Genomic DNA, 25,125 nt, shown 5'->3' with positions numbered 1-25,125 from the left:
GGGGGTGGGATGGGTGGAGGAGGGCATAGTGCTCAGAGGCCAATCGGAACGACGCGCCGTTGACTTTGTCAGCCAATGAAATAGTCTACTTTCATGAGGCGGCCAACGGGGGTGGGAAAGAAGGCATATTTTTCTCTTCATAAGTACGTACGACTAGAATGTGCTTCATACGGGACTTTTGAGAGGAATGGCGTCAGCGTGGTCAGGCAGATAGCATATTAGTTGGTTTCTAACCTGTATGGAAATGATGGATTGATTGTTTGGGGTGTACGTTTGATATCTTCCCACTCTTCAATATGAATTATATACACATACACAAGTCTGAGAAGCTGATACACTAATATATACTCAAAACAATTAAAAAAATTATAAGAGCATAACCATTTTAACACAGATTGAAAATAATAAAACTTAAAACATATAAAGGTAACTATATATGTCTAGATAGGCTTACCAAAACAAAAAGTCTTTCAGCAGGTGTCAAATAGGTAGGAGGATGCCTACCTTATGACAATGGGTATGTGTAAGGACTCTGCTGGCAGGGAGGTTTTCTGGATCCAGGAAGGGGACCGTCAGTATTACCTAGGAATATCTTAAAATAAACCACAGAGCCTAGGGCTTGCTGATCAGAAGGTTGGTGGTTCGAATCCCCGCGACGGGGTGAGCTCCCATTGTTCGGTCCCTGTTCCTGCAAACTAACAGTTCGAAAGCACGTCAAAGTGCAAGTAGATAAATAGGTACCTCTCCGGCAGGAAGGTAAACGGCGTTTCCGTGCACTGCTCTGGTTTTGCCAGAAGCAGCTTAGTACGCTGGCTCCCTTGGCCAGTAAAGCGAGATGAGCGCCGTAACCCCAGAATCATCCATGACTGGACCTAACGGTCAGGGGTCCCTTTACCTTTACCTATGTGTAAGGGCTCTTCTGGCAGGGAGGTTTTCTGGATCTAGGAAGGGGACTGTCAATATTACCTAAGAATATTTTAAAATACAGTGGTACCTCGGGTTAAGTACTTAATTCGTTCCGGAGGTCCGTACTTAACCTGAAACTGTTCTTAACCTGAAGCACCACTTTAGCTAATGGGGCCTCCTGCTGCTGCCGCGCCGCCGGAGCACAATTTCTTTTCTTATCCTGAAACAAAGTTCTTAACCTGAAGCACTATTTCTGGGTTAGCGAAGTCTGTAACCTGAAGCGTATGTAACCTGAAGTGTATGTAACCCGAGTTACCACTGTAAGTGAATGAGAAAATGAGTTATATCTTTCCACCTCTGCCTTACCTGGGATTTGAAGGGAGCACCAGGAGTCCACCTAGGAGTTTTCAGAAGAACCCTCAGGCTGAAATAATTCTAAAGAGCTTGAAGAGTGCAACACTTGCTATTGCCGATTTCATCAACCGGGTGCCCTCCAGTTGTTTTGGACTACAGCTCCCATCACAGCCAAAGATGTCATCCAAAACACCTAGAAGGTACCAAGTTACCAAAGGCTAAGCAACTGAATGTAAGTGTTTTATGTAGATGCCACCTCCACTACATTGGGACACACAACAGACCTTCAAACATAACTTAGAAAACACTAATCAACAATCATTTCACAAACACATTAGAACAAACCTGTTTCAAATTAATTTCTTGTTGTTTTTAGGACACCCCTCACAGAGCCACAATTCCCAGAACACTTAACAAGCTGGCTTCCAGGATTCTTTGGTGGGAGCCATAACAGTTAAAGTGCTGTGAGAGTACTTTCAACATATGGTGCAGAAATGACTGTCAGTCCTAAATATATTTATTTATTTTATTTATGTAACAAAATTCATATATCGATTGATTGAAATAAAATCTCTAAGAAGTTTACAAAATTACTTATATTTAGAAAATATCTTGCTAATTTAATTGGATTTTCTTTAAGCTTAGTTGCAAACCTAGGCATGCTTTCTTAGGATCAATACTGATTGAAATAAATGTGACTCACTTGCCAAATATTTTTACACTATTAATGATTCTTCTGTACATTTATCCTCATACAACACCACAACCATACCCTCTGTTTCCAGTCTTCAGGCTGTGATGCTGGTTTCTTATGCAGTCAAAACAGTAGCACCAGCAGAACAGGAACTGATCAGCTGGGAAAACAAAAAGCTGGGAACGTGGGGTGGACCCCAGAAACAGCCCTATCAGAACTGAGATGGATTGCAAGTTGGTGGGGGTTGGAACAGGAAGACGGAGGTTGAGGAAGGTGAATTAAATAGAGAAACTAGAACCCTGGACTGAAACAGTTGCTGCATGTCCCAGTTTAATCTATTTTGGATTTTTTAAAAAATAAAAATTGAATGTGTGGGGAGATATAAATGCTTGAACCTGTACCTTGAGCAGCCTGACAAACTTTTAAAGCAGATTCAAGCTACGGAGTTGTGCATGTCACTGTTTCCCCATGTATACATGGGTCTCTGAGCAGTGAAATGTTTGAACTAAGGACACACATTCATTTGAACCTCACCAACAAAGTGCAGCTACATTTCAAAAGTTTTCTGGGCTTTGGCAATTGGTTCAGCTGAATTGAGCAATGATTCACATCACTGCACAAATGGACCTTGGCATATGAGGGCAAGAAAGTGATTGATCCAAGTACATGCATCAGCTTTCAGAGTAACATTACACGACTTTGCCAATATGCTGAGTATTTGAGACGTGATCTCTAGTTCTTCACCTGCTCTTATTGACAAGGGAGATGGGTGGGAAAGGGGCCCCACCACATTCAGATACAAAAGTTGTATGAATTATGGGGTGTGTGTTTCTCTTTTTGCCTGATTATCCCCCTATGACAGCCTTGCCTTCCTGTCTTCTGTTTATTCAGTCACGGGAAATATTTTCAGGTTGAGGGGAGTGTGGAAAGCCATCATTTTCACAGGAAATGTGCATTTCTCTTTATTTTCCAGTTAAGCAAGTTAAACCACATGAGCTGGAGGGCAGCCCAACAGCCTCTTCATTTATTTACCATCAAGTTGCAGAGGGTTGGAATGGGCTGAGATAACAACAGGCCAGAGACGCACAGTCACGATGCTTCCATATCTGCACGGTGGCTCCAGCTTATCTGCAGTCATAAAAACAAAAATGTAGGTAGGGTAGTTCTATTCACTTCATTAGAGCAGTTCGCTTATTTGTTGAAAGATGACCTGAGTGTTGTTATCTGGGGCTTCTGGAAAGCCCTCCAAAGGGTGGGGGGAGTGAGGAGGGGATGAATTTGCCCCCTTGTCTTTCAAACCATATTATGAGATTCTTTGGGGGAGCAACAATATTTCTGTCTAACTCACCAATTCTATGTTGAATTACTATACAGTGTCTGATGCTGTACTGTTTTTAATATTCAGTTGGAAGCCGCCCAGAGTTCCGGAGGTCTGTTCTTAACCTGAAACTGTTCTTATCCCGAAGCACCACTTTAGCTAATGGGGCCTCCTGCTGCTGCCACGCCGCCAGAGCCCAATTTCTGTTCTCATCCTGAAGCAAAGTTCTTAACCTGAGGTACTATTTCTGGGTTAGCGGAGTCTGTAACCTGAAGCGTATGTAACCTGAAGCGTATGTAACCCGAGGTACCACTGTAGTTATAAACATTCACATGGGCTCAGGTATGAGTGCTACATCTTAAAGGCACCAATCCTTCTGTTTCAAAACATATCTGAAAATTAGCTCTTAGATTTTCATGAATATTACTCCTCCTCTGCTGAAAGCCTTCCACACACCCTGTACCTAATATCTGCATTGTTGATACCTACTCTGATGGCTACATAACAGGTGCTGCTTTGAGATCATGGGAGTTTCAGCCTCACCAAGGGCCAGCCATACAAAATGCCTTACCAGTTCCACATTCCTTTCACAAATTCAAGCAGAGTGAAATGTAATTTATGGTTGTCCTACCCAGTCTTGTGCTTTGCCACAGATTGGACTTGGATCTTGAAAACTACCCATAGGAATAGGAGACCAGAGCTGTCAAGTTAACAAGCCCATCAAGATCATAATTGTTGGGAAATAACTGGGGAATGCTAGTTATTCCCGAAGTCCCATTTGTGTGGGGAACTACAAAGAAAAAACGGCTGACTGCTTAGAATAAAAACAAACAAACATGGGACTTCACGCACTCTGTAGCCAAAACAGCCCCCAGAAGAGTTTAAAACTCAGATCTATGCAGCATTTGCAAAGTGTGGGAAATATAGCTTATTAGACCTTTAAATGTCCAAGTGTTAAGTGCTTACTGTTCTCTTCTCCCTCTAGCTTTCTCAGAGTGAATAGACCACAAACTTTAGTAAGTTTAAATGCTTTACTTACAGTAAACACATGTCTCACTCATGCATTGTTCAATACAACAGCAGAAACAACACAGGCATTATATTATTGATTACAAAAGGCAAACACTAATCTCAAACATGCGGCCTAAGTCTCAAACATCTGCTCAGCTTACATGGTTCAACAGAAGAAGGAGAGGAACAAGAAACAGACAATACTTATTCTCAAATGTGAGGGGGTGTGACCTATCTGTCCCTTCTCTAGTAATTTACAGCTCTGTGGCCTTTAACCCCTTCATTTACTAACTAGCATAGGTGTGCATTGTTAGCTTTGACTGCAAACAACTCCCACAATAATTACCCAGTTGAAATGGACAGTGACTTGGCCATAGAAAACATGGAGGTTACCAACTTGGCTCATGTCAGTGGTAACCAAAAATCCAATTGTACTTATAGAACAGATGATAGCAGCAGCTGTAGAAACCAGACATGAAATCAATAAGCCCCTAAGTAGGATGCAACATAACAATTTCCCCCAACCAGACACCCTCCAGATGTTTTGAATCACAACTTACATCTGTACTAGCTGGGGTGGGAGGGAGCTATAGTACAACACATCTGGAGGACACCAATTTGTGGAAGGCTAGAACAGAGAATTATGCCTAAATAATTACACCAACGAGGTCTACCTTATTTGCCATTTTGTCTTTTCCTTTACGTAGATCTGCTAATGAGAGGTAGTTACTCTTGCTCAAACCTTTTCTTAAGCCAGTTACTGTCCTTGTTCCTGTGGAATACTCTGGCAGAAAGCAGAAACTTCCTCTGACATACCAAATAAATAGTATCTTATTACTAATAAGAGTGGTTCTGGGGCATGATCCTGCTGGAAATAATTCCATCAGCAACATCCTATACATGTGCTCAGGGCCCTTCAAAAGCAACAAATTTCTGTCATGGATAAGCGGACATAAGGGAGAAGTGGTTGACTGAGCCAGGTAAGGAGAAGAGATGGCAGACTATTTTTCTTTCTGATGATAATGCTGCTGACCTTTGTCTCTCTGATGTTTACTCCTCAAAAAACTCTCTCTCTCTCTCTCTCTCTCTCTCATGTTCTTATTCCTTAAGTAAAGATTATTTCCCTCTGCTTGTTAAAGCACAGCCTTTAAACCAACGATTCTCTGCAGCAACCTTAACTATGTCCCTGCCCTTCCTTCTTGTTCACAGTTAAGCATGTGGTCTTATGACAGAGAAGGATCGATGGAATTTGGCATTTGGGCTGAGGATCATGACCATTGTCAACTTTGTCATACAGAAGAAACTTCTCTGGCTAAACCTTTAAGCCCACTTTCTCATTCCTCCACATGCAAACTCCTCCATCTTGGCTGTGAGTCCTGGATGTCCTGATCCCTCCCTTGCAGACTTTTTTCCCACCTGGCCTGGGAGGGTGGGCCCCTGACTGACTCTAGCTAAAAAAGCTGAGGCTTCACAAAATATTCTTGGGCTGAGGTATTGGGGGGGGGGGCGGCTTGCTCTTGGTTTTTCGTATCTTTATTTTAGATCTTCTTGTGATTTATGTGGACATTGTTCTGTTTGGTTCTGTTCTGTGTATTTTTTTAATGTTTTGTTTATTGTTCATGACTTTTGTTATGTTGTAATTACATATTCATGCTTGAGCTGTGGAAAGGCAGCGTGCAAATAAAAATATGTATCTATGTATGCATGTAGCTTATTCTCCCATGTTGCCTTTATTGATGCCAATAATTGCATAGCTGTTGCCCACAGTAGGGCCTAGAAAACGCTCTTGATTCTCTCCAGGCAGGGATAGTTTCATACAGCAGCAGCCACGAGGCACCTGGCACCCAGTATATGTGCTCACCAGTGTGCCCCTTGTAATTTTCCTTTTGGGAGGGTGGGGTCACTTCCTATGACCCCCTCCCTCCCGCCTGCTTTTACAGTAACTCCTGCAGAAGGCCAGGCACACAAGACCTCAGCAATGTGTGGGTCCTGGGCCTGGAATGTTTTCTTTCATCTCTAATCGCTGCACTGAGGCTCATAAATCATGTAGCCAAGACAACAAGTAAAAACATGACTGTAATTTGTTTCTTCCTGGCCCATTTTTGGCACAGCAAAACCAGAGACTTTCTTGGCTGGGAATGATGATGACACCATGACAGAAGGCGAGTGAGTGGACATCAACCTGGTGACTCTTCCCCCACCTTCCCTGCTTTCTTTTTAGAGGTGCCAGGAGGTAGTAGGATGCTGACAGTTATCTCACTGCTGACCATGCTGGATAGAGAATAACACAATTAGCAACCGGATTGTGTGTGCGTGCCACTTCTTTGAGGGAAAGAACGTCATATTCATGTGTGTTTATTGTCACAAAAGGCACCTGATCAGATGGTGGAAACAAAGTTTTCAGATAAACAAATTAATATTTTTTAAATTTTTCCTTTTGGAGATTGGAGGCAAAACAGGCCTGGTGGTGCAAGAAGTTTATGGATTGAAAAAAAGTTATGTTTTACATGATTGTCCTTATTTATATCACATCCGCGCAAACCTCTGCAGAATTAAGTGGAAGCAAACCTCACTGAACACAGTTATATTGACTTTGAGGCAAACATCCATGGGAATGGGCCACTGGATCCTAATTTCCTGAACCACAGGTGACATGTTCCTGCTCCTAAGTAGTTTAGTGTATGAGTTCAAAACTGTCTCCCATGAATACATAACAATTGATTGACTGTATTGTGATGGGCTACCTCATCCAGAACTGTTTCACGAAGTGGCTCTGGGAAGCTCTCAGATCAGAGCTGACAGAAAGCACCATCCCATGTCTGTCTCAAGCAAGTACACTCAGGCATTGACAGCTGGCCACCCCATTAGCCTCAAGCAGGCTTCACCACCGGATGCCACCAGATGTTGTGGACATGGAAAAAATCTATCATTTGCCCGATAACAAATGTTGGAAATGTAAAGAAATGGAAGGTACATTCTTTCACCTTTGGTGGACGTGCCCAAAGATTAAGGCTTTCTGGGAAATGATATATAATGAACTGAAAAAGGTATTTAAATATACCTTCCTGAAGAAACCAGAGGCCTTCCTCCTGGGCATTGTCGGCCAATTGGTGCCAAAGAAGGACAGAACTTTTTTTATGTATGTTACAACAGCAGAAAGAATACTCATTGCAAAGTATTGGAAGACACAAGATTTACCCACTCTGGAAGAATAGCAGATGAAGGTGATCGACTACATGGAATTGGCAGAAATGACTGGCAGAATCCGAGACCAGGGAGAAGAGTTGGTGAAAGAAGACTGGAAGAAATTTAAAGACTATTTACAGAAATATTGTAAAATTAATGAATGTTAGAAGGATGTTGGATAGAAACTAAGGGGTTTCCAGCTGTAATGCTTTAGGAGATACGAAAAAAAAAGGTTTACAAATGGGTAAAAGCTTAATGGTAAGGATTTGCTGAACTAACAAATTGAAGTGGAATACAAAGAAGGGAGGTATGAGGAGGTCTGGGGAAATAAGCGTAAGGAAGATATGTTATGGAAAATTATTTGTTTTTTAACTTTTTATGTTGTATTTTGTATTTTGTTTCTTTTTATTTTTCATTTTCATTGTTATATTTTAAAAACTTTAATAAATATCTTTTTAAAAAAAAAAACAGATGTTGTGCACATGGCTCTCATAAGCCCCAGCATCATATGGCCATACTGCCTGGGGTTCATGGGAGCTGAAGTCAGAAACATCTGGAGAGTGACAGGCTGGCAAAGGCTGTCCTAGTGTAAGCAATGCCACCACTTGAATGGGCTGTGCTGTTGGGCCAGTGCTACACAATCCCACATAATTATTCAGTTACTATTAAAAAGAAAAGAAGAAAGATAGAAACTAGTGGTTTTTTTCCTGAGAATGCCACTGCCTTTATGAGAACAGAGTTTCTACCCAAAACCTAGTTGGGAGTCCTGGGAAATAAAGGCTTAGGATGTGTGTGACTTACTCATTTCTGACTAGCCTGATAAGACCCAAGATGGACCCCACCACTGTTCTCTTCCTCCTACCCCTTTCCATCAGTGGCTGTCAAAGAATATGAAGTGGGAGGGAATTCCACAGATCTCTCTTGGGCCTCAACTGAAACTCCCTATTCCATAGCTCACTGGAGGAAGAATGAGGAAAAACACATACTTATTCCAGAGCCTGCCAAATGGAAAATTATAAAACAGTGGGGAGAGGAGCGTGATTGACACACAAATAAATAACACTTAGAATGAGACACATTGTTTAAAAAGAAGGGAAGTTTTCTTTTCGCTCCATTCCTACTGCAGAAGTTATTACAAGCTACAGCTGACATCTTGACAAAGTTGTTGGATCCAGTATGTCCCATTGAGTTCAGTGGGCCTGCTCTTACGACTGTCTGGATCCAGCACCTTATTTGCTGCCAATAGCTACGGCTGCTCTCTCCAACTCTTTTTCTGCATAACATGAACTGGTGAAAATGTGCCTCTTTTAGCTTGATAGATAGTGGTATAATGGTAAATTCTGTAGTACAAGAGCTCATCTTGACACAGATAAATTTATAAGTGATGAGAATAAGGTGGTGCAATCGGGGCAGAGTGAGGCAGCTGCCTCAGACAGCAGGGTGGGCAAAAAAAGAGGCAAGTGGAGCTCTCAGAGGGTGAGCTTGGTCTGGCAGATGACCATCTTCTGGAGTAGAAACAAGCCTTTTTCACACACTTTCTGATTTACACATGATGGGCAAGCAATTCCATTGGTGGGCATTTAGCCCTCTTGGTACCCCACCCTTCCCCAGTGCCACCTAGATCCCAGAGATTTTATAGCATAAAGGAAGGAAGGCAACACCTCTGCTATCTTTGTTATCTGCAAACAGAACATGCAGCCCCCAGAAAGGGAAATACAACAACCTTTCAAACATTAATTAAAAAGTAATTCCCAACTACAGCATTTGAAGCTTTCATGATTTGCAATTGCACATTTAATATAAAAAAATACACTTTCCCAACAGGACTAGATATGACAATGCTGCAAGCAAGCTATTTCTGTAATTCCGCAAGGCTATAGAAATGCAAAGCTCACGTTGAATTTTAAACGGATATTTTGCTTGTGTAGTAAGAGCACGGTTAGGATCTCTTTAAGCAGGTGACAGCAGGTGTTTATTTTAAATGCAGAACAGGTAATTTATTGGTGTTCCACGCATGTGCTCTGTTCCCTGCGGGTATCCGCCCTGGCCAAGGATAGTGTTCATGATTCATGTAATAAAACCAGTTTAACAAACCCGTTCTGGTGCCCAAGGTGAAAGAGTCCTACACGTGAGGTGTTTCACCATGTTTAAATGGCTGTTCCACTTTCATTACAGCCTTTTGGAAGCATAACAATGTGACAACTTTCCCCAAAGACTTTTTGAAAGATCTGTTAGTTGTGCCGAACTACAGCCTAACAGCAACCTCCAGTATGTGAATAGTCCAGCATCATGTTCATGATGAAGAAGGTAGAAATCCCTACCCGCTGGATCCATGATGTGACTTGTATTGTTTTTGATGTTTTAATCTTCTTATTGACTTCATGTAATTTTGAGTCAGTATTTTGCTACACCCTGCTCTGGGATTATTTTAGTGAAGAGCAGAATATTTCCCCATCCCTGAGCTAAGCCCTGAATGTTATAGGAAGCGTGTGTCAATAATAATAATAATAATAATAATAATAATAATAATAATAATAATAATTCATTTATTTATATTCCGCCCATCTGGCTAGGTTTCCCCAGCCATTCTGGGCAGCTTCCAACAAAATATTAAAAATACATTAAAACATCAGTCAAATAATAATAATAATGCCTGTTTTGTAGCAATAAACTCTGCCCAAGCAGGTCTCTGGCCATCACTCCCTTCATACCTACGACCAGACTAGATTCAAGCTGGGGGAAACCAACCATGATGCCGTTCATCTGTTGGCCAGAGCCAAGGCTAAACGGGTTAACCGTCAAGCCTTTGCTGGATTGCCAAGAGAAGAATCATCACCCGGTTCCTAGTCCTGCTCTTCAGCACCCTCTCGTGGGATATGTACACACAGCAGCTTAAAGTGGATTCAGTGCATCCACACATTGGCCTCATCCAAATGGCAGCCTGAATCCTACCCACAGCTGCTTTAATTTGGATTTCCCCAATATACAGATAACGCAGCAAAGGATATACAGTAAAGAAAATTTCGTAAGGGGAAAAAAGGCCAACATTGTGTGGACGAGTATTTTTATTATAAAAAAACCTGGTGTTGTTTTTTCTGGATGCCCTCTATTAATACCCTCTGTTACTAAGTCCTGTACTTTCCTTGGCAAACTGCCTCCATGGGCCTGAGGCAAGACACTCACTTTTTAAAAAACCCACTGTTTTGTGCACGTGTGGTATATCAGAAAACTCGTATCTCAAAAATTAAAACAAATTGCCCAGTTCACAATGGGCCTCAGTTTTCCAGAACTCAGGGAGGATGGAGAATAACTAATTAAGTGAAAGGAACAGCAACAGGTTGATTTTGGTAGACAACCTGTTTATTGAACATTCTTCCTGATTTGTTTGTGGGAGGTTGTATGATACCTTATCAAGCATTTTTTTTATACCACACTCTCCAGGGCATTGCCCCGGCGCTTTCCTTACTGCAAAAATCCCTTTTTATTTGGAAGCAGCTTTCTTGTGTAAGAGGGCCCAATCCACTGGAACTGTACCACCTCAATTTGCCAGGAGTGTATTGAATCCCACGCACAAAACAGTAACAGCCTGGAAGTGGTCTCATGCTGGACACAGGTAATTAATAAAAAATAGTAGTAATAATAATAATAATAATAATAATAATAATAATAATAATAATAATAATAATTTTATTATTTACACCCTTCCCATCTTGAACCATTAATGGTGTTTGTATTCAATTCTTTCCTTCTACTCTTGTCTCTGGTTGACCAGGTTTGCCAGGTTTTTGAAAGGGGGGGGGGTAAAAACCTTGTTTACTAAAAGCAAGGTGAGTACAGTCAAAAAAATTTACCTGCCTCCAGCTCCAGCCTGTTGTTGTCACAGGTTCTGTTGTTTTGCAAACCACACTTCCCCAGCCAGATGTATTCCTAGCCTCCCCTTCCTGCAAATGTGAGACTGGGGAGCCAATGCGAGAGCAACAAACCTGGGAGTGAGGAGGAGGAGAACATGGCAGCACAGTGAGAGAAGCAGGAGCAATTGGTATCAGATCGACCTCATAACATTTTGGAGGGCATTATTTTATACTAATTGATAGGAAAACATACTTTTGAGGGTAACTTTAATTATTTAACAAAACCCACATGCCACTTGATTGTAATACAGTAAAATATCTAAGTGGTTAATTAAAATTAAAGTCAAACAATAAGGTAAAGGTAAAGGTACCCCTGACCATTAGGTCCAGTCGTGACCGGCTCATCTCACTCTATAGGCCGAGGGAGCCGGCGTTTGTCCGCAGACAGCTTCCGGGTCATGTGGCCAGCATGACTAAGCTGCTTCTGGCGAACCAGAGCATGCACGGAAACGCCGTTTACCTTCCCGCTAGAGCGGTTCCTATTTATCTACTTGCACTTTGAGGTGCTTTCGAACTGCTAGGTTGGCAGGAGCAGGGTCCGAGCAATGGGAGCTCACCCCATCACGGGGATTTGAACCACCGACCTTCTGATCGGCAAGTCCTAGGCTCTGTGGTTTAAACCACAGCACCACAGTCAAACAATAGGAGACTGTTAAAAACAGGAATTAAAAACATTCAAAAGATAATGTTCCTGTGTGCTTGAATTTCACTCAGATTTCTACAGCAGAACTGTTGCTATCTAACCACTGTGATCAAAGAAGTGCATTCAATATTTGAGGCTGAAAGCAGGAGTTTCTCCCCAGAAAGGCTGCTGTTTGTTTGGACTATATTTTTAAAGGGAAACAACATGCAATAATGCAAAACAGCCTGGGACTCCAAGGTCACATTTGACATACATCAACCCTCTCCCAGCTGGTGCCCTGAAGATGCTTTGGACTACAACTCCCATCAGTTCTAGTATCACAAGGTTGTGCCAGCTGGGGACTAGGGGAGTGGTAGTCCAAAGGGTACCGGCTTGGGCAAGGCTGGTATGCATAATTTTAAAGAGAGAATGAAGTAGAGAAGCTTTCTCTGGTGATGGTGTCCACACTCTGTTTAAGATGGCAAAAAATAATGTCAAATTTCACTGGAACCTATTTCCAAAAAGATTGCAGATGTGAGCTATTCCTATGTGCCCTCCCCACCGCAATCTTGGCCCACAAGCTTTGTCATCCTCCTCTTCCTCCTAGAGTCAAATTTCCCTGCCCAGTGTTTGTGGAAGCTGCCCAGCTGCCCCCTTGATTTTCATGGGCAAATAGAGACACCGGGAGGGCTTGGCCTCTTCCTTCCCTTGTGTTTCATGTGGGCTTCTAGCCAGAGGAGCAAGCAGAGCCCTGCTGGGACCATCTTGCCTGTCCTGCCAGACTGAGATGGCGCTAAGGCCACAGGCAGCTCCCGGCTTAGCCCTGCTGCTCTGGGTCCTGTGCAGGACTGCTGTGCCTGTCACCACGCCTGAGGCTGTGCTAAGGGAGCACCAGGGACATTGCTACCAGCTTGCCCAGGAAAGACTGGCCTTTGAGGATGCCCAGGCTGCCTGCGGCCGATGGGGAGGGCACTTGGCACAGGTCCCTTGTGAGGAGACAGGGACGTGGGGTGCTCTGAGAAGGAGGAGGGGGCAGATGAGAGGGCCCTCTGGGGTCTGGTGGGTCTCCAAGGGCCCAACCAAGCCTGTGGTGGCAGGTAAGTCAGTCCTGTGTGGGCACCCGAGAGGGCTGGGCAGAGGCGGGGAGTGGTTTCTACTCCAGAAGGTGGAGGGTGCGCCCTGGTTTCTATCACAAAGGCCAGGTCTGGGAGTCCCTGTCCCTTTACACAGCTGGCTTGGCTGTGGTTAAAGGCTGGGATTTGGGGAGCCACATTGAGGGGCAGGGTGTGGAGGTGGGGGGCACTGTGCTGCAGAGAGCTGGCTCTTTTGCTTGTAGTGTAGAATTCTGCTTATTTTAATCTGCTCTGTCAAGAGCATACCACCCCGCTTTGCCTACTGTGGTCAGATCTTACAAGGGGGCAAGGCCCTTGCCCTGCCCAGCTTACCACCATGCCCATGGCGGCCTCTTGTGTCTTTGCCCAGGAGCCCAGCCTCATCTGCATGGGGCTCACCAGCCCCCCACTTGCACCTTCCTCTCCAACCTGGGCCTGCTGCAGGAGGCTACCGGGCCCACGTGCCGCCAGAGGCATCCTTTCATCTGCGAATTTGGTGAGAGACCAGCTAGGCTGCCAGGGTGTGACCTTGACACCCCCACCCCAACCCATCCCTGAGGACAGAGATTGGTCCTCCTGATCCAGGAGGGGCTCCCTTTCAGGATGGTCTTTTTGGCAGGTCCTGTGGAGGGAGGTGAATGCCCAGTCAAAGCGGCCAGAAGTGCCAACAGCTCCAGGCCTTGGCAAAAACAGAAGGCTCAGCTGGTAGGTGATGCTGGCCAGTTCTCTTCCCTCCAAGTCCAAAGCAAATAGGCTTTCCCTCCTGCTGCCTGAAACCAAACTCCAGCGGATGCACCAAGGCAGAGGATGGGGGGGGGGGCAATAAAAGCAGCCTGTCTGCCACCTCTTAGCCACCCTCCAGACAATTCCTTTGGGCATGATTCCTGGGCAAGCTCCTAACAGGGAACCCTTTGCCCTGCCCCTTCCAAAAAAGCCTATTGGGTGACATATCCTACCTGGCACAGTGGCACTACTCTGTCCCACTCTTTTTTCTCTGTCTGCCACCAGGATCTGACCTCCATGGGGCGGAGGCCACAAAGGCTCATGCGGCGGCATCTGGGTGATAAGCAGAAGTACCCAGGTGATGTGGGGATTTATTGATTTCTGAAGTAATGCATTGAAGAGTAGGTCATCTGCAAGTATAAGCAATTGTGAGAGGCTGATGATGGAATCATAGAGTTGGAATAGACCACAAGGGCCATCAAGTCCATCGAGAATGATCTTGGGTCATTCTGCTCATTTTAAAAAAACCCTTTAAATGCCCTAAAATAATATTTGTGGGGCTGAAAGGGGTATTTTATCTAATTTCACATAGACCATCTTTTCAAAAAGATTGTAGATGTCAGCACAACCAAAAGATATGCTTTCAACCTGCCTGTACAGAATTACAACTCCAACATTTACAAATGGTATTTGTTTAAGCTATGCCCAAGGGGCAAGGCACCCGTGATTAACTGTTTTTAACAAGTTTTATTTCAGATAAACTTTTATTACCATGTTCTACCTCCTCAATGGAAAGGGCCTGAAGCAATGCTCAGTATGAAAATAAGCAACTGTAATAATGTAAAACCAGGAATATAACTAGTAGCCAATGGATCCCTTATCATGAGGCTGATCCTTTTGCCAGTCAGGACAGTGGTTTTCCCCTGAAAGGAAGTAGCTTGTTGTTGAAACAGGCCCACCGCAAGAAGTTTGTGTTTATGGAGGCCAAAATGCCTGTTTCTGTGTAGGGGGACCCTGAGGGGAGCAAAGACTCTTGCTCATACTTCTCCTTTTGCCTCCAGAGACATCAGCAATCAGGGAGGCCTTGCAGGATGTTGTTCCCAGGACCTGGCAGCAGGTAAAAGAGCCCCACTGGGAGGGAGTATCTGGGGAGGGGACTCCCTTCAGCCCAGCCCCATTGAGGCCCAAAGCAGAGCCACCAACCTTCCTCTGGCTCAAGACAGCCAACCTCTCTTCTGGTGGTTAGCACAGGCCTTATGTAGGCCGGGAACCCCTTATTCAGTGGCCTGCCTTTGCCTGCCAGCATTTGAGCCCAAACTCCTGATTCTGCCTGCAGGAGCTGCTCCAGCGACTGACACTGCCGGTGAACAATGGTGCCTGGAGTGCCTCTGAGCTGGTATGACTGGGCCCATGGGGAGGGCGGATGCCCCAGAAGGGACTGAGCCCCAACTCCAAAGGCTGTGTAGCTCCCATGGGAAACCTGAAGAGAGAGTCAGGCCAAGTCCTGAGAGGCTCTTTCTTCCAAGAGAGGTGATGGGGAACATTTCATGGAAGGAGTTGAGGGACCCCCATTAGTGCTGAGGGTTTTGGGCAATGCATGGGCATGGAGGAACATTAACATCATGTGCCTTTGCGTGCCAGGAAGAGGAGGTGGGGTTTCTTCAAGCTGTCAGTGAGGACCTGCTGAAAAGGAGGCCTCCAGCCTCCCCACACTGGCACCTCCTCAACCTCCTGGCAGTCCATGGCACCAGCCGGCTCCTGCAGGTCATTCTGGGCCCCTGCTCACCCAACATCAACATCCAGGTGAGAATATACCACACTCCAGAGTGCCCTGGTGGGGAGGGACAGGCAGGTGCATGGGTCCCTTCATCCCATATTGCCCCATCTTGGATGGAGATTGAGTCCCCAGTAACTGCCCACTTCTCCCTCCAGCAGCATGAGGCCCTGACTGGCACCCTGATGCAGATCCTTCACAAACTGGAGCAAGCTCTTCAGGAACTGGGGGGCAGCAGTGATGCCATCACCATGGAGACGCCTCTCATCAGCATCTATACACACAGGTAAGCTACCAGGCTTGCAGCCATTGGGTGACGGGGAAGGTAGGAAGCTTGACTGGTCTGGGAAGGGAAGGGAGAAAGATCTTGGCAGTAAGTGTCCAAGAGAAAAGGCCATGAGGTAGCCATCTGCCCTTCCCTTATCATGGCAGCTGGCTCACATTTGCCTGGCTGTCATGCAGATTGGCAGCTCTCCTGGGGCACCCTGGTCCCGGGCACCATCTGCTGTGCCCTGGCTCTAACCCTAACTCTCTTTGTCTCCCTGGCTCAGGGTGAACTCTTCCAGGCTGGGCAATATGGCGTTCTCCTTCCCTGGCAACCCATGGGCAGCCAGAGTCATTTTGCCAGAGCAGTCTGCGCTGGGAGCCGTCATGCCACAGAATATTCCAGTGGATGTGCAGGTCAGAGGGTGCAGGAGTGTGTGGCTGGCCCTCTCCTTTGGACTGGGCACAGTGGCCTTCCCTTTCCATGAAACGGAAACTTTCCTCTGCCAACTGCTGCTACCCCAGGAGGAGGAGGAAGGCAGAGAGCACCCAGCCAAGGAGTCGCTTGCTGTGCTGTGGAATGCACTGGGGCCCAGCACTCAGAAGTGACTCCTTCAGATCAGCCTGACGATGCACCCAGAGGCATCTTCCCTCCCTCCCTCTTCTGGAGCCTCATGCTTCTGGGTTGGACTCCAAACATTTCATGAAACCCCTTTGCCACACCCCTGCAACCAAGGTCCCCTGACTTGGCCCTACTCAATCTACCTACCCAGTGCTTCCAACAGTAAGCAGCCATGTTTCCAAAAATGGGCAGCAGAGCGTGAGGAGGCGGGGAGGAGCGCCCAGCCATCCTGCCAAGTGTGGCCAAGCAGGCATGGCTGGTGGGGCAGGCCCCCTCAGCAGGAACCCTTTCTTCTTCTCTCCCTCTCTCTTTAGATGGTGAGCTTCCTGGGCAGCCCCTTTTCCCCGAGCTCTGAGCAAGGGGTCACAGGAGCTGTAGCTGAACTGAACCTCCTTTCTGAGGGCAGCCAGATCAGCGTTAGCAACCTGAGCAACCCTGTCCAGGTATGTCCTGCCTGGAGACTTTGGGCTGAGTGGAGCCTTCCTCCCTGTAAGGGGGTGGGCTATTGAGCATCTCCAGAGGGCAAGGACAGCCCTCCAGTATCATTTCTCATGGCAGGATCTCATGGTGTGGAGATCAGCTGGATTAGCCACCAGGTAGGCCAGCCGCTTAGCTGGGAGAGCCTACAGTACAGGGTCTGGTCTCTCTGTCATCATCCTTCCCTCTCTCCCACTGCAGCTCACCTCCATCAGTGAGGTTGCCTCTGCTCCGGGTGAGAGCCTGAGGCAGCTGCTCATCTCACTGTGGTGGCGCAGTAGCAGCCAGTGATATCCTGCTCTCTTTTCCCATCCCAGATTTTCCTGCCCCGGGTTGTGCCTACAGCCCCTGCCGAGCCAGCTGCCTTCCTCTCTCCAGGGGAGGCCCTCCTTTTGACTGCGAATGTGACATGGATAGGGGGGTCCCTGATGATCCACGCTCACCTGGACCCTGTGGGGCCTCTGGAACTCTTCCTGCAGCCAAGCGAGCAACTCCGGGAGCCCATTGAGCCCAACGTCGGCCTGGGTATAGCAGGGGGACAGAAGAGCTGGCTTCTGCTTCCACTTTCGGCCTGGGGAGTGTGAGGACCTCTTCCTAAAATGGTTTCCCTTTTGTGTTGCCCCGCCCCCATCTCCTGCAGATGGCTACACTTGGCTAGTGAAGGAGGAAGTTCTTCGTGACCTGAGAGGAACCCTTCAGTTCCTGGTGGTACCGCTGAACCTCTCTGCCAGCCAGGGTCCTGCCACCTTACATGTCAGCACCTATGGGATCCAGTGCATCTCCCGGCACCTGCTTGATGCCCAGTGGCAAGAGGCAGGCTGCAAGGTGAGTCTTGGCGTTCAAGAAACAAAGGGAATCTGGGTACCTTGCGCTCCCTACTGCCGGAGGCAGGGAAGAATCAGAATCTGGTCCTTAAAAATACTTCTATCCCATTTCAAGACCAGACTGCTGCTTCTTTATTTAAAGCATCTGGATCTCTGTTTTGTGAGAAATATCCAAGGTGATCTGCTGCCCAGAAGCACCCTTAATCCCACCCTGTTTGCAGGTAGGAGAGAGCAGCAGCCTGGCGGAAGTCCACTGCCTCTGCACCCACCTCTCCTTCTTTGGCAGCAGCTTCTGGGTGGCGCCAGTCCAGCTGGATGTGGTGCGCACAGCAGAGTACTTTAGCCAGGTGAACAAGAACCCAGTTCTGGTCGTGGTCCTGGGAGTCGTCTATGCCCTCTACTTGGTTGGGGTGGCCTGGGCCCGCTGGTTGGATACACGCCCCCTGCACCAGGTAAGTTGCTGTGTGGTGAGAGGGCCGGAGGTAAAGGGGGGGGGGGTCTGGCAGCAAGCAGCACAAACCCACAGGCCCTTGGCAGCTCTTAGGTGGTGATGCTCCCAGAAGGGCATGTCATTCAGCAACAGCCACCATTTGGAGGCTGAACTCTTGGAGGGTTCTCCAGCTGCCCTCCCACGCCATGTGGAGAGGAAAGGACTCTGATCTCCTCACCCCCCACCCCAAAAAGGTGTGGTTGGCTAGGGGCGGGGGAGGCTTCTTATTTGCTACAGATGGTCATGACTGCATTTTGCTCTCTATAAACATACAGCTGAGTGAGATACAGCTAACTCTGTTCTGTCTAACGATTCCATGTGGATTTAAGGTTTGCATATCTCTTTGCCAGCAAAAGAGATCCCCTTATTCTGGTCTTCACTGGGGCCACGTGGGAAGGACAACTGTATGTATGGGGCTTCAGCACTCTCTGCTCTCCTGCGCTGCTCCGTGGCAGAGCATGACCCTAGAAACGCCACCCCTCACACCCCTCTCCCTCTCCCAGGCAGGGCCAGCCCTCCTGTCCGATGATGATCCCTGTGCCCAGTACGGCTACCTGCTCCAGATCTGCCTGCATGGCCAGCAGAAGGCCCCTGGAGGCAGCCCCTGTGTGAGTGGTCTGCCCTGAGTGATGGAGGGGGTGGGGTGGGGGGCCTGGTCTTTGCCCCAGAGCTCACCCAGCCCTTTCATCTCCAGCAGGTCTGCATCTGCCTGCAGGGATCATCTGGTGTCAGCAAGCCTCGGCGCCTGCCCCTGGATGCCAGCCTCTTCCTCCTACGGGAGCCATACCCACTGGGAGAGCTCCAGAGTATTTGGTTGTGGCAGGAGCCCCACGCCACCCCACAGCTGCCCTGGTCAGTCTGCCCAGAAGTAGGGTGGGTGGGTGACATCCCACTTGGAGACATTGTGCCGGCATGCAGACACTGCCCACCTCCCATGGGGTGCCAGCCTGCCTCTGCTGGACATGCCACAATTCTCCCTCTCTCTGAATGGGGCAGAGGTGGTTATTGTGTCAGGGTGACCATCCTCAGGCATCCGAGAGGAGGCGGGGCTGCGGGGGGGGGGTCAGCACACCTGGCACTTATCCAGCAGGGAGGCCTCTTGCCTCTGCCTGGCAGGACTTTCTTCCAAGTGGGGCACTAGGAGCACCAGCCTCCTGCCTGGCACTCACTACCCATCCCCTTCCCTCAGGCATACCGCCCACATCACAGTGCGAGACCTGCAGCAAAGTAGGAGGTTCCATTTCTCTTGCCAGCCATGGCACGTCCCAGCAGCAGGGGCCCCACACAGCACCACCCAGCATTTCCTAGCAGCTCCACAGCACCAGCTAACAGCATTCTGGTAGGCTTACCAAGAGACGGGGGAGTCTGTTTGGGTGTCCTCAGCCCCCACCTGCCCACTGTGCATGAACTTAGCAGGGATCTCCGAACCGCCTCCTCCCAGGCAGAGCTGGAGACTCCATCTGTCTTCCTCCTCTGGCTCTCCCATAGCCTGGCCTTGGGTCCTGCTCCCACCCATCTATCTACCACTCTCTCTGCAGGCCCATCTTCCGGCAAAGGACTCTGAGCGGTCTACGGGAGGAGCACACAGTGCTGACAGTGCTGCTGACCCGGACAGGCCACGGGCGGCCCGTCACGCGGGTCCAGGGCCTCTCCTGCGGCTTCTGCCTCCTCCTCTGCTCTGCCCTTGTCAGCCTCATGTTCTGGGAGGTGCCCCATGATTCACCCGAGCTCCTGAATGTTGGTAAGGGTTGTGCCACATGGGATATCTCCCAAGGGCCACTGGCATGGAAAAGGGGGCTGTGCAACTCCTCTGCTCCAACTCCTGCCAGTGGAGGAAAGTCCCTCTTGCCACAACTGGAGGGACAAACGCAGTCATACCCTTTGGGCCGGCAGGAGGGACGTTCATGTATTAGGACTTCAGAAGAGCCTGGGTGCAGCTGGATCAGGCCAACTGCGGGTGGGATCTTCTCACACAGTGGCCACCCAATGCCTCCTGGGAAGCCCACAAGCAAGGCTCCTCTCCTACATTTGATCCCCCACCCCCTGAATCTAGAGGTATCCTGCCTCTGATTGTGCAGGTAGCAGTTGGTGCCTCCTTCCTGCTTCCTTGGGGCACAAAGAGTAGTGACTGGTAGGTCCACTTGCAGGCACTTTCCCCCCCTGTTGATACACAGGCAGCTGCTTCTCCCTCTCCTGGAAGGACATCATGATCAGTGTGGAGAGTGCCTTGATTACCTTCCCCGTCAACTTGCTCCTTGTATTCATCTTCCGCCACGCTGAACCACGCAAGAGCCATGCAAAGCCTGGCCTGGCAACGGCTGTGCCCAGTGCCCCTGCCAGCCCAACAACCCTGGACACTGTGCATGAGGTAGGGACAAGAGCTCTCCAGGACCCAGGACATTTTCCCCATTGTGCCTCCCCTTGGAATAAGGTCAAGGCTGAGCTGGCAGTGGACGAGAACCCCCACCCAATCCCCAGCTACCTCTCCCCCAAGTCCCCCAGGATCCTTCTTGCACCAGTGAACTTGGTCCCAGGGAGACATTTTTGCATTTGCAGATACAACAAGCACTGGCTTGCCAGAGATTTTTCTCTGTGGCACTTATGGGATGGCTTTTAATAGGTAGGAGAGGATATGTTAATGGTAATTTATCCCTCCAGGTGCCCACATTTGTGGGTTGAACATACAAGGAGATCAGCTTATCGCTTCGTTTAAAACTCAGGGCTGAGCAGAGTTCAAAGTCTCATCCTCAGCAGAAAAATAGAAAGCATAGGAAAAGGCTGTGAAGCATTCATTAAATTCAGTCCAGCCACAAAGCAAGCTGGTTGCCCCTTAACAAAGAACCAGACACAGACTGAGAAGTAAGTTTAAAATATGTTTACTTACTCATAGTCATGCAATTGTTCTCAGCAGCAACAGCAGTAAAATACATGCAGGCAAAATACTTATATTTACAGTATGAACAGCTTGAGGTATGTGGCCAATGCTGGAGTGATAGGATATATGTCTGCTCCATTGCTGGTTGAAGAGAAAAGAGAGAGGGAAGGAACAGGAAATACCTTGATTCTTCATTCCCAAGAGAGGAGGGGAAATGACCCCACACAGAACCATCTCTACCAATTACATTTCTATGGTCCGAGTCTGTCTTTCAATTATGTGACCCTATGGTCTTAACCCCTTCACATGCTAACTCACAAAAATATGCATTGTTAGATTTGGCTGCAAATCTCCCACAGCACTTCTCCCATCTGCTACATCTTCATGGGCCCAGCTTTGCCCACCTTACCCTCAGCCTGTTGGGTGCATTTGTGCCCCAGTCGCCTGCCACTCTCCCGTCTACCCATGCTTGTCTTTCCCTCCCTAGAGCCTGCGCGGGGCAGTGGAGACGCTGAGCAAAGCCAGCAAGCAGAGCCAACAGCTGCTACATCCCGACATGGACCTTGAGGAGCTTCTGCAGTGGCTGGCTCGTTTTATCCACCCTGATCCTGGGGAGGAAGAGGAGGCAGCAGGTGAGAGCCCAGCCATGCATGCCTGCCTGCCTGCCTGCCTTGGGCAGCCCTGCTAGACTCCCAGAGGATGGTGACGCTGTGGCTTCTGCTTGCAGGGAGGGAGCCCAAGATCTCCAGTGTGGCACCCAGCCCTGATGCGCTGCACCAGACCTACTGCAACCGCTACCTCCTCCTGAAGCTGCGGCACATTTCCCGTCTCCTGGGGGAGCTGGAACCAGGGGTCTCGACAGCCAAGCACCCTCCGGCTCTGCAGCAGCGCGTGGAGGAGATGGCCAGGCGTATTGAGCTAGCAAGCCCCATCCGGTCTCGCTCCATGTAGGTAGCTCAAACAGGCTGCGTGAGCAGGCAGGGAAGCCTACCCTGCAGAGCCTCCTCCTCATGCCTTCCTCTTGTTCCTCCACAGCCGAAGGTGGCACTTGCCCTGGTGGGGCGCCTGGGTGGGGTGGGCCCTGCTAGTCTCCCTCAGCGCAGTGGCCACCTTCTTCTCCTTGCTCTATGGCTTCCACTATGGCAAGGAGAGCACCGAACGCTGGCTCATCTCCACTGCCATCTCCATGGGCCAGGCTCTCTTCATCCTGCAGCCTCTCAAGGTACTTCCCAGCCAGGCTGAGCAAACCCAGCATTCCTGGGGGGGCTTCTCACGGGAGGTCGGGTTGCCAGACCTCTAAGTCTGATCTGAAGTCTTCAGGTTTGCCTAGTACCCTCCAGGTGGCAGGTGAAGGGCTTGAATCGCTAGATGGGTGAGAGTTCCAGTGGTGTGTGTGTGTGTGTGTGTGTGTGTGTGTGTGTACACAGAAGACTGTGTATAGAGCATGCACACTTTGGACCAGCAGGATCTGGATGCAAATTATAGCATAGACACTCTGGGGGACTACCTCCACTCTTCTCCTAATTAACCTCTGTCTCTAGGACCCTTGTGACTATACCAGGGTCTGTGCCCCTGACACCACCAGGGGCAGCCCCTAGGTCTCAGGTTTGGGCCCTGAAATCTCAGGGTCTGTGATACTCCTCAACTGGCAACCCATAGGGGAGGGGACATCTCAGCAGCAGCAGCAGAAATCACGGTTCCTCATCTCAAGTATGTGTCTGCCACCTGCCTGCCTGTCTGCCTGCCTGGGACAGGTGTCTGGCATCGGAGCACTGCAAACACCCACTGCATCTCCTCTCTTCTTCCCATGAATTTCAAGGGGGTGGGGGAGAAATTAACCAAAGCACCCTCACACATACACCAGTTTGTTGTGGTGTTTTGGCACAAAGTGAGGGGCTTGGCTCATCTGGAGAAAGGGAAGCCTACAGATGCTCCCTCTGTTTTATGGATGGGGGGGGGGCAAAATGGCTGCGGATCCTGCCCATCCCTCTTCTCCCATGAAACCCACTGCAGGTGATAAGCTTTGCCATCTTCTGTGCCCTGATACTGAAGAAAGCAGAGGATGAAGATGAGGCAGCCCTGGACCTGGAAGACCGGTAAAGGGAGGAAGGAGGCTTGCAGAAGTTGAGAGGCAGGATGAATTGAAGGAGGGAAAGGGAAAGGGGCTTCCCCGGAGAGGGTTGGGGCCTGGACTGCCTCCAAGTAGAGAAGGGCAAAGGTGGCACTGAGAATGCCCTGCACCCACTGCAGAAAACAAACTCAAGTTCAAAAAATTCCTTTCACGACAGTGGCCAGGCAAGAGGAAGCGTTTTCAGTACTACGTCTGTTCCCTCTTCCACCTCCCCGTAAGGGAAGGTTATGCACACACAGAGAAGAACCATGCCTCTCCACTTTGGATTGGCATGACTAGGAGCCCACCTGGACCATTCCTCTGCTGCTTTGAGTGGCCCTGCAAGGCATGCAGGCTTGGTGGAGGAATCCAGTTGCTGGTGTGGGCACCTCTGGTTGCCAAGAGCAGGTAGCCCAGGGCCCGCTCTGGGAGACTCAGAGGATGCAGAGTGGCTACACTAGGCATCTCCTGGGCTTGCTAAAAAGGAAGGAAACACATTGAACTGAAGCCCCTGCAAGGGCAGGACTGGGACTGTCCCCTGTGGAAGGGGAGAAGATTGGGGAGGGACTAAAAGGTAGTGACTGGCATGTGTACAGTGGGGGTGGAGAGGAGTCACCACCCAGTGGCAGAGCAGCTGCTTTGCAGGCTCCCTGCCTTCCTAACTCTTGACACTCCCCATTAAAAAGATCTCGAGTAGTCTCTCTTTGCTCGTGGCCTTGAAACGCCACTGCCAGTCAGACTAGAGCAGACATATTAGGTTACCAGTAATTTAACCATCCTAAGGGACACTGCAGCTCCAGGACTGGGGCCAAGGGAGTAGAAAATATGCTGGGGAGCAGTCCTAGGGCCCCATCCTGACCCACGTCTTCGACCTCTGTGATTGCAGGCTGTGCTCTTTCCAGTGATGGGAGGACAACTTTCTGCGAGGCCACCTTGGCTTTTGCCACGCCATGTGCCCAAGACCTGCAATCAGCCTCTCCAACATGATGTCACCCACACCTGTACAAAGGCCAGGACCATCTCTCTGGAGGAACGGGAGGGCACAGCATGGGAGGGGGACAGTGAAGTCCCATTCTGTAACCTGCCAATGGAGCCAACCCTGAACTCACTGAGTGTTGAAAGAGTTGGGATGCAACTCAGCTTGCTGAGGGTTTGCATGAGGTTAAAGTGGATAAAGAAGGGAACCTCCAAGATTGTCTAACTGCCCTTTGATCTCTGTGATTACCTTTCCTTTACTATTAGACTAATATTCTTACGGTTCCTGACAGTGACCAAACTTCCTGCTTCCCCCTCTTCCTTCTGAAGCTGAGAGAGGACATCTATGGATGTATCTCTGCTGAGAGTAAAGAGCAAGCATGACTCCCTTGTAGCTTTAAGATTAATTAGCTAAAACTAGGAACTCTTTTCTATCCAAGTATATATTTCTTATAATAAATGGAGCTTTATTATATTCCAATTTTAAGTACTCTGTGTGTGATTGCAATGAAGGCAAGCCTCCTCTCCCCAGTAAGAAGTCCATGTGTGCTGTGTGTTATCTTGCAAAGTGATTCAGCACTAGGCGCAGCCCACACCGAATAAATGGCAGGCTACAGTTACCGTAAGTGGTGTCCATGGAAGCTCTCTTTCACTCTCTGAGGACTTCATGATTGGCTTCTCAGGGGCCCAGGCCCAGGACAGGCCCAGATCCAGACACCCATTCCCACTTCAAACGCCATGGTGGCCCCCTGGCAGTGACATGCAGTAAATTGTAAAACCTCATGTGGCTGGCTGGAGACTCGCCAGCACTTGTCCAGAAGAATCATAGAACTGTAGAGTTGGAAGGGACTGTGAGGGTCATCTACTCCTACCTCCT

At 48.6% G+C, this 25,125-nt stretch overlaps 1 protein-coding gene and 3 long non-coding RNA genes across 13 annotated transcripts; 3 read left to right on the top strand and 1 right to left on the bottom strand.

Moving 5' to 3' along the window:
• The first annotated feature begins 143 nt into the window (after positions 1–143).
• On the top strand, positions 144–5,930 carry LOC308591249. Of its 2 annotated transcripts, XR_014010090.1 has the most exons (4): positions 144–267; positions 2,046–2,227; positions 2,928–3,104; positions 5,493–5,930. It is a non-coding gene; the product is annotated as an uncharacterized lncRNA (long non-coding RNA). The 2 variants fall into 2 exon arrangements; XR_014010089.1 differs by lacking the exon at positions 2,046–2,227.
• LOC308591248 lies at positions 2,987–15,174 on the bottom strand. Its single transcript, XR_014010088.1, has 4 exons — positions 15,041–15,174; positions 14,071–14,247; positions 11,321–11,452; positions 2,987–3,082 (listed from the first exon to the last, which is right to left on the bottom strand). It is a non-coding gene; the product is annotated as an uncharacterized lncRNA (long non-coding RNA).
• On the top strand, positions 5,989–11,066 carry LOC308591251. Its single transcript, XR_014010092.1, has 3 exons — positions 5,989–6,931; positions 9,294–9,461; positions 10,965–11,066. It is a non-coding gene; the product is annotated as an uncharacterized lncRNA (long non-coding RNA).
• Positions 11,477–24,729, top strand: LOC308591243 (polycystin-1-like protein 2). Of its 9 annotated transcripts, none has more exons than XM_081201830.1 (23): positions 12,246–13,099; positions 13,485–13,610; positions 13,734–13,819; positions 14,123–14,195; positions 14,899–14,954; positions 15,174–15,233; positions 15,479–15,640; positions 15,773–15,897; positions 16,163–16,292; positions 16,812–16,940; positions 17,292–17,499; positions 17,615–17,799; positions 18,020–18,250; positions 18,792–18,896; positions 18,983–19,140; positions 19,478–19,627; positions 19,827–20,029; positions 20,463–20,656; positions 21,651–21,795; positions 21,891–22,110; positions 22,199–22,385; positions 23,177–23,259; positions 24,160–24,729. In XM_081201830.1, exons 1-23 carry the CDS (start codon positions 12,790–12,792, stop codon positions 24,176–24,178), a joined length of 3,345 nt encoding a protein of 1,114 aa, XP_081057956.1. In that variant the 5' UTR covers positions 12,246–12,789; the 3' UTR covers positions 24,179–24,729. The 9 variants fall into 9 exon arrangements, 8 of the variants coding, with proteins under 8 accessions (XP_081057958.1, XP_081057956.1, XP_081057955.1 ...); XM_081201829.1 differs by having other exon boundaries at positions 12,263–13,099; positions 15,770–15,897; positions 18,986–19,140; XM_081201828.1 differs by having other exon boundaries at positions 12,265–13,099; positions 15,770–15,897.
• Positions 24,730–25,125: the final 396 nt, after the last annotated feature.

This window comes from Podarcis bocagei (genome assembly GCF_964188305.1).
Source record: "Podarcis bocagei genome assembly, chromosome: 7".
In the NCBI taxonomy this organism is placed as follows: Eukaryota; Metazoa; Chordata; class Lepidosauria; order Squamata; family Lacertidae; genus Podarcis; species Podarcis bocagei.
The sequence above is the reverse complement of the archived record's forward strand: the minus strand, read 5'-3'. Positions and strand labels throughout refer to the sequence as shown.

What these genes read in the sequence shown, in the direction of transcription:
- LOC308591243 (XM_081201828.1), top strand. Translation starts at nt 12,790, where the DNA reads ATGGCGCTAAGGCCACAGGCAGCTCCCGGCTTAGCCCTGCTGCTCTGG. An exon ending in ACCTGAGCAACCCTGTCCAG is followed by an intron (nt 16,941 to 17,291) that starts GTATGTCCTGCC and finishes TTCCCATCCCAG; the next exon opens with ATTTTCCTGCCCCGGGTTGT. An exon ending in CCCCTGGAGGCAGCCCCTGT is followed by an intron (nt 18,897 to 18,982) that starts GTGAGTGGTCTG and finishes TTTCATCTCCAG; the next exon opens with CAGGTCTGCATCTGCCTGCA.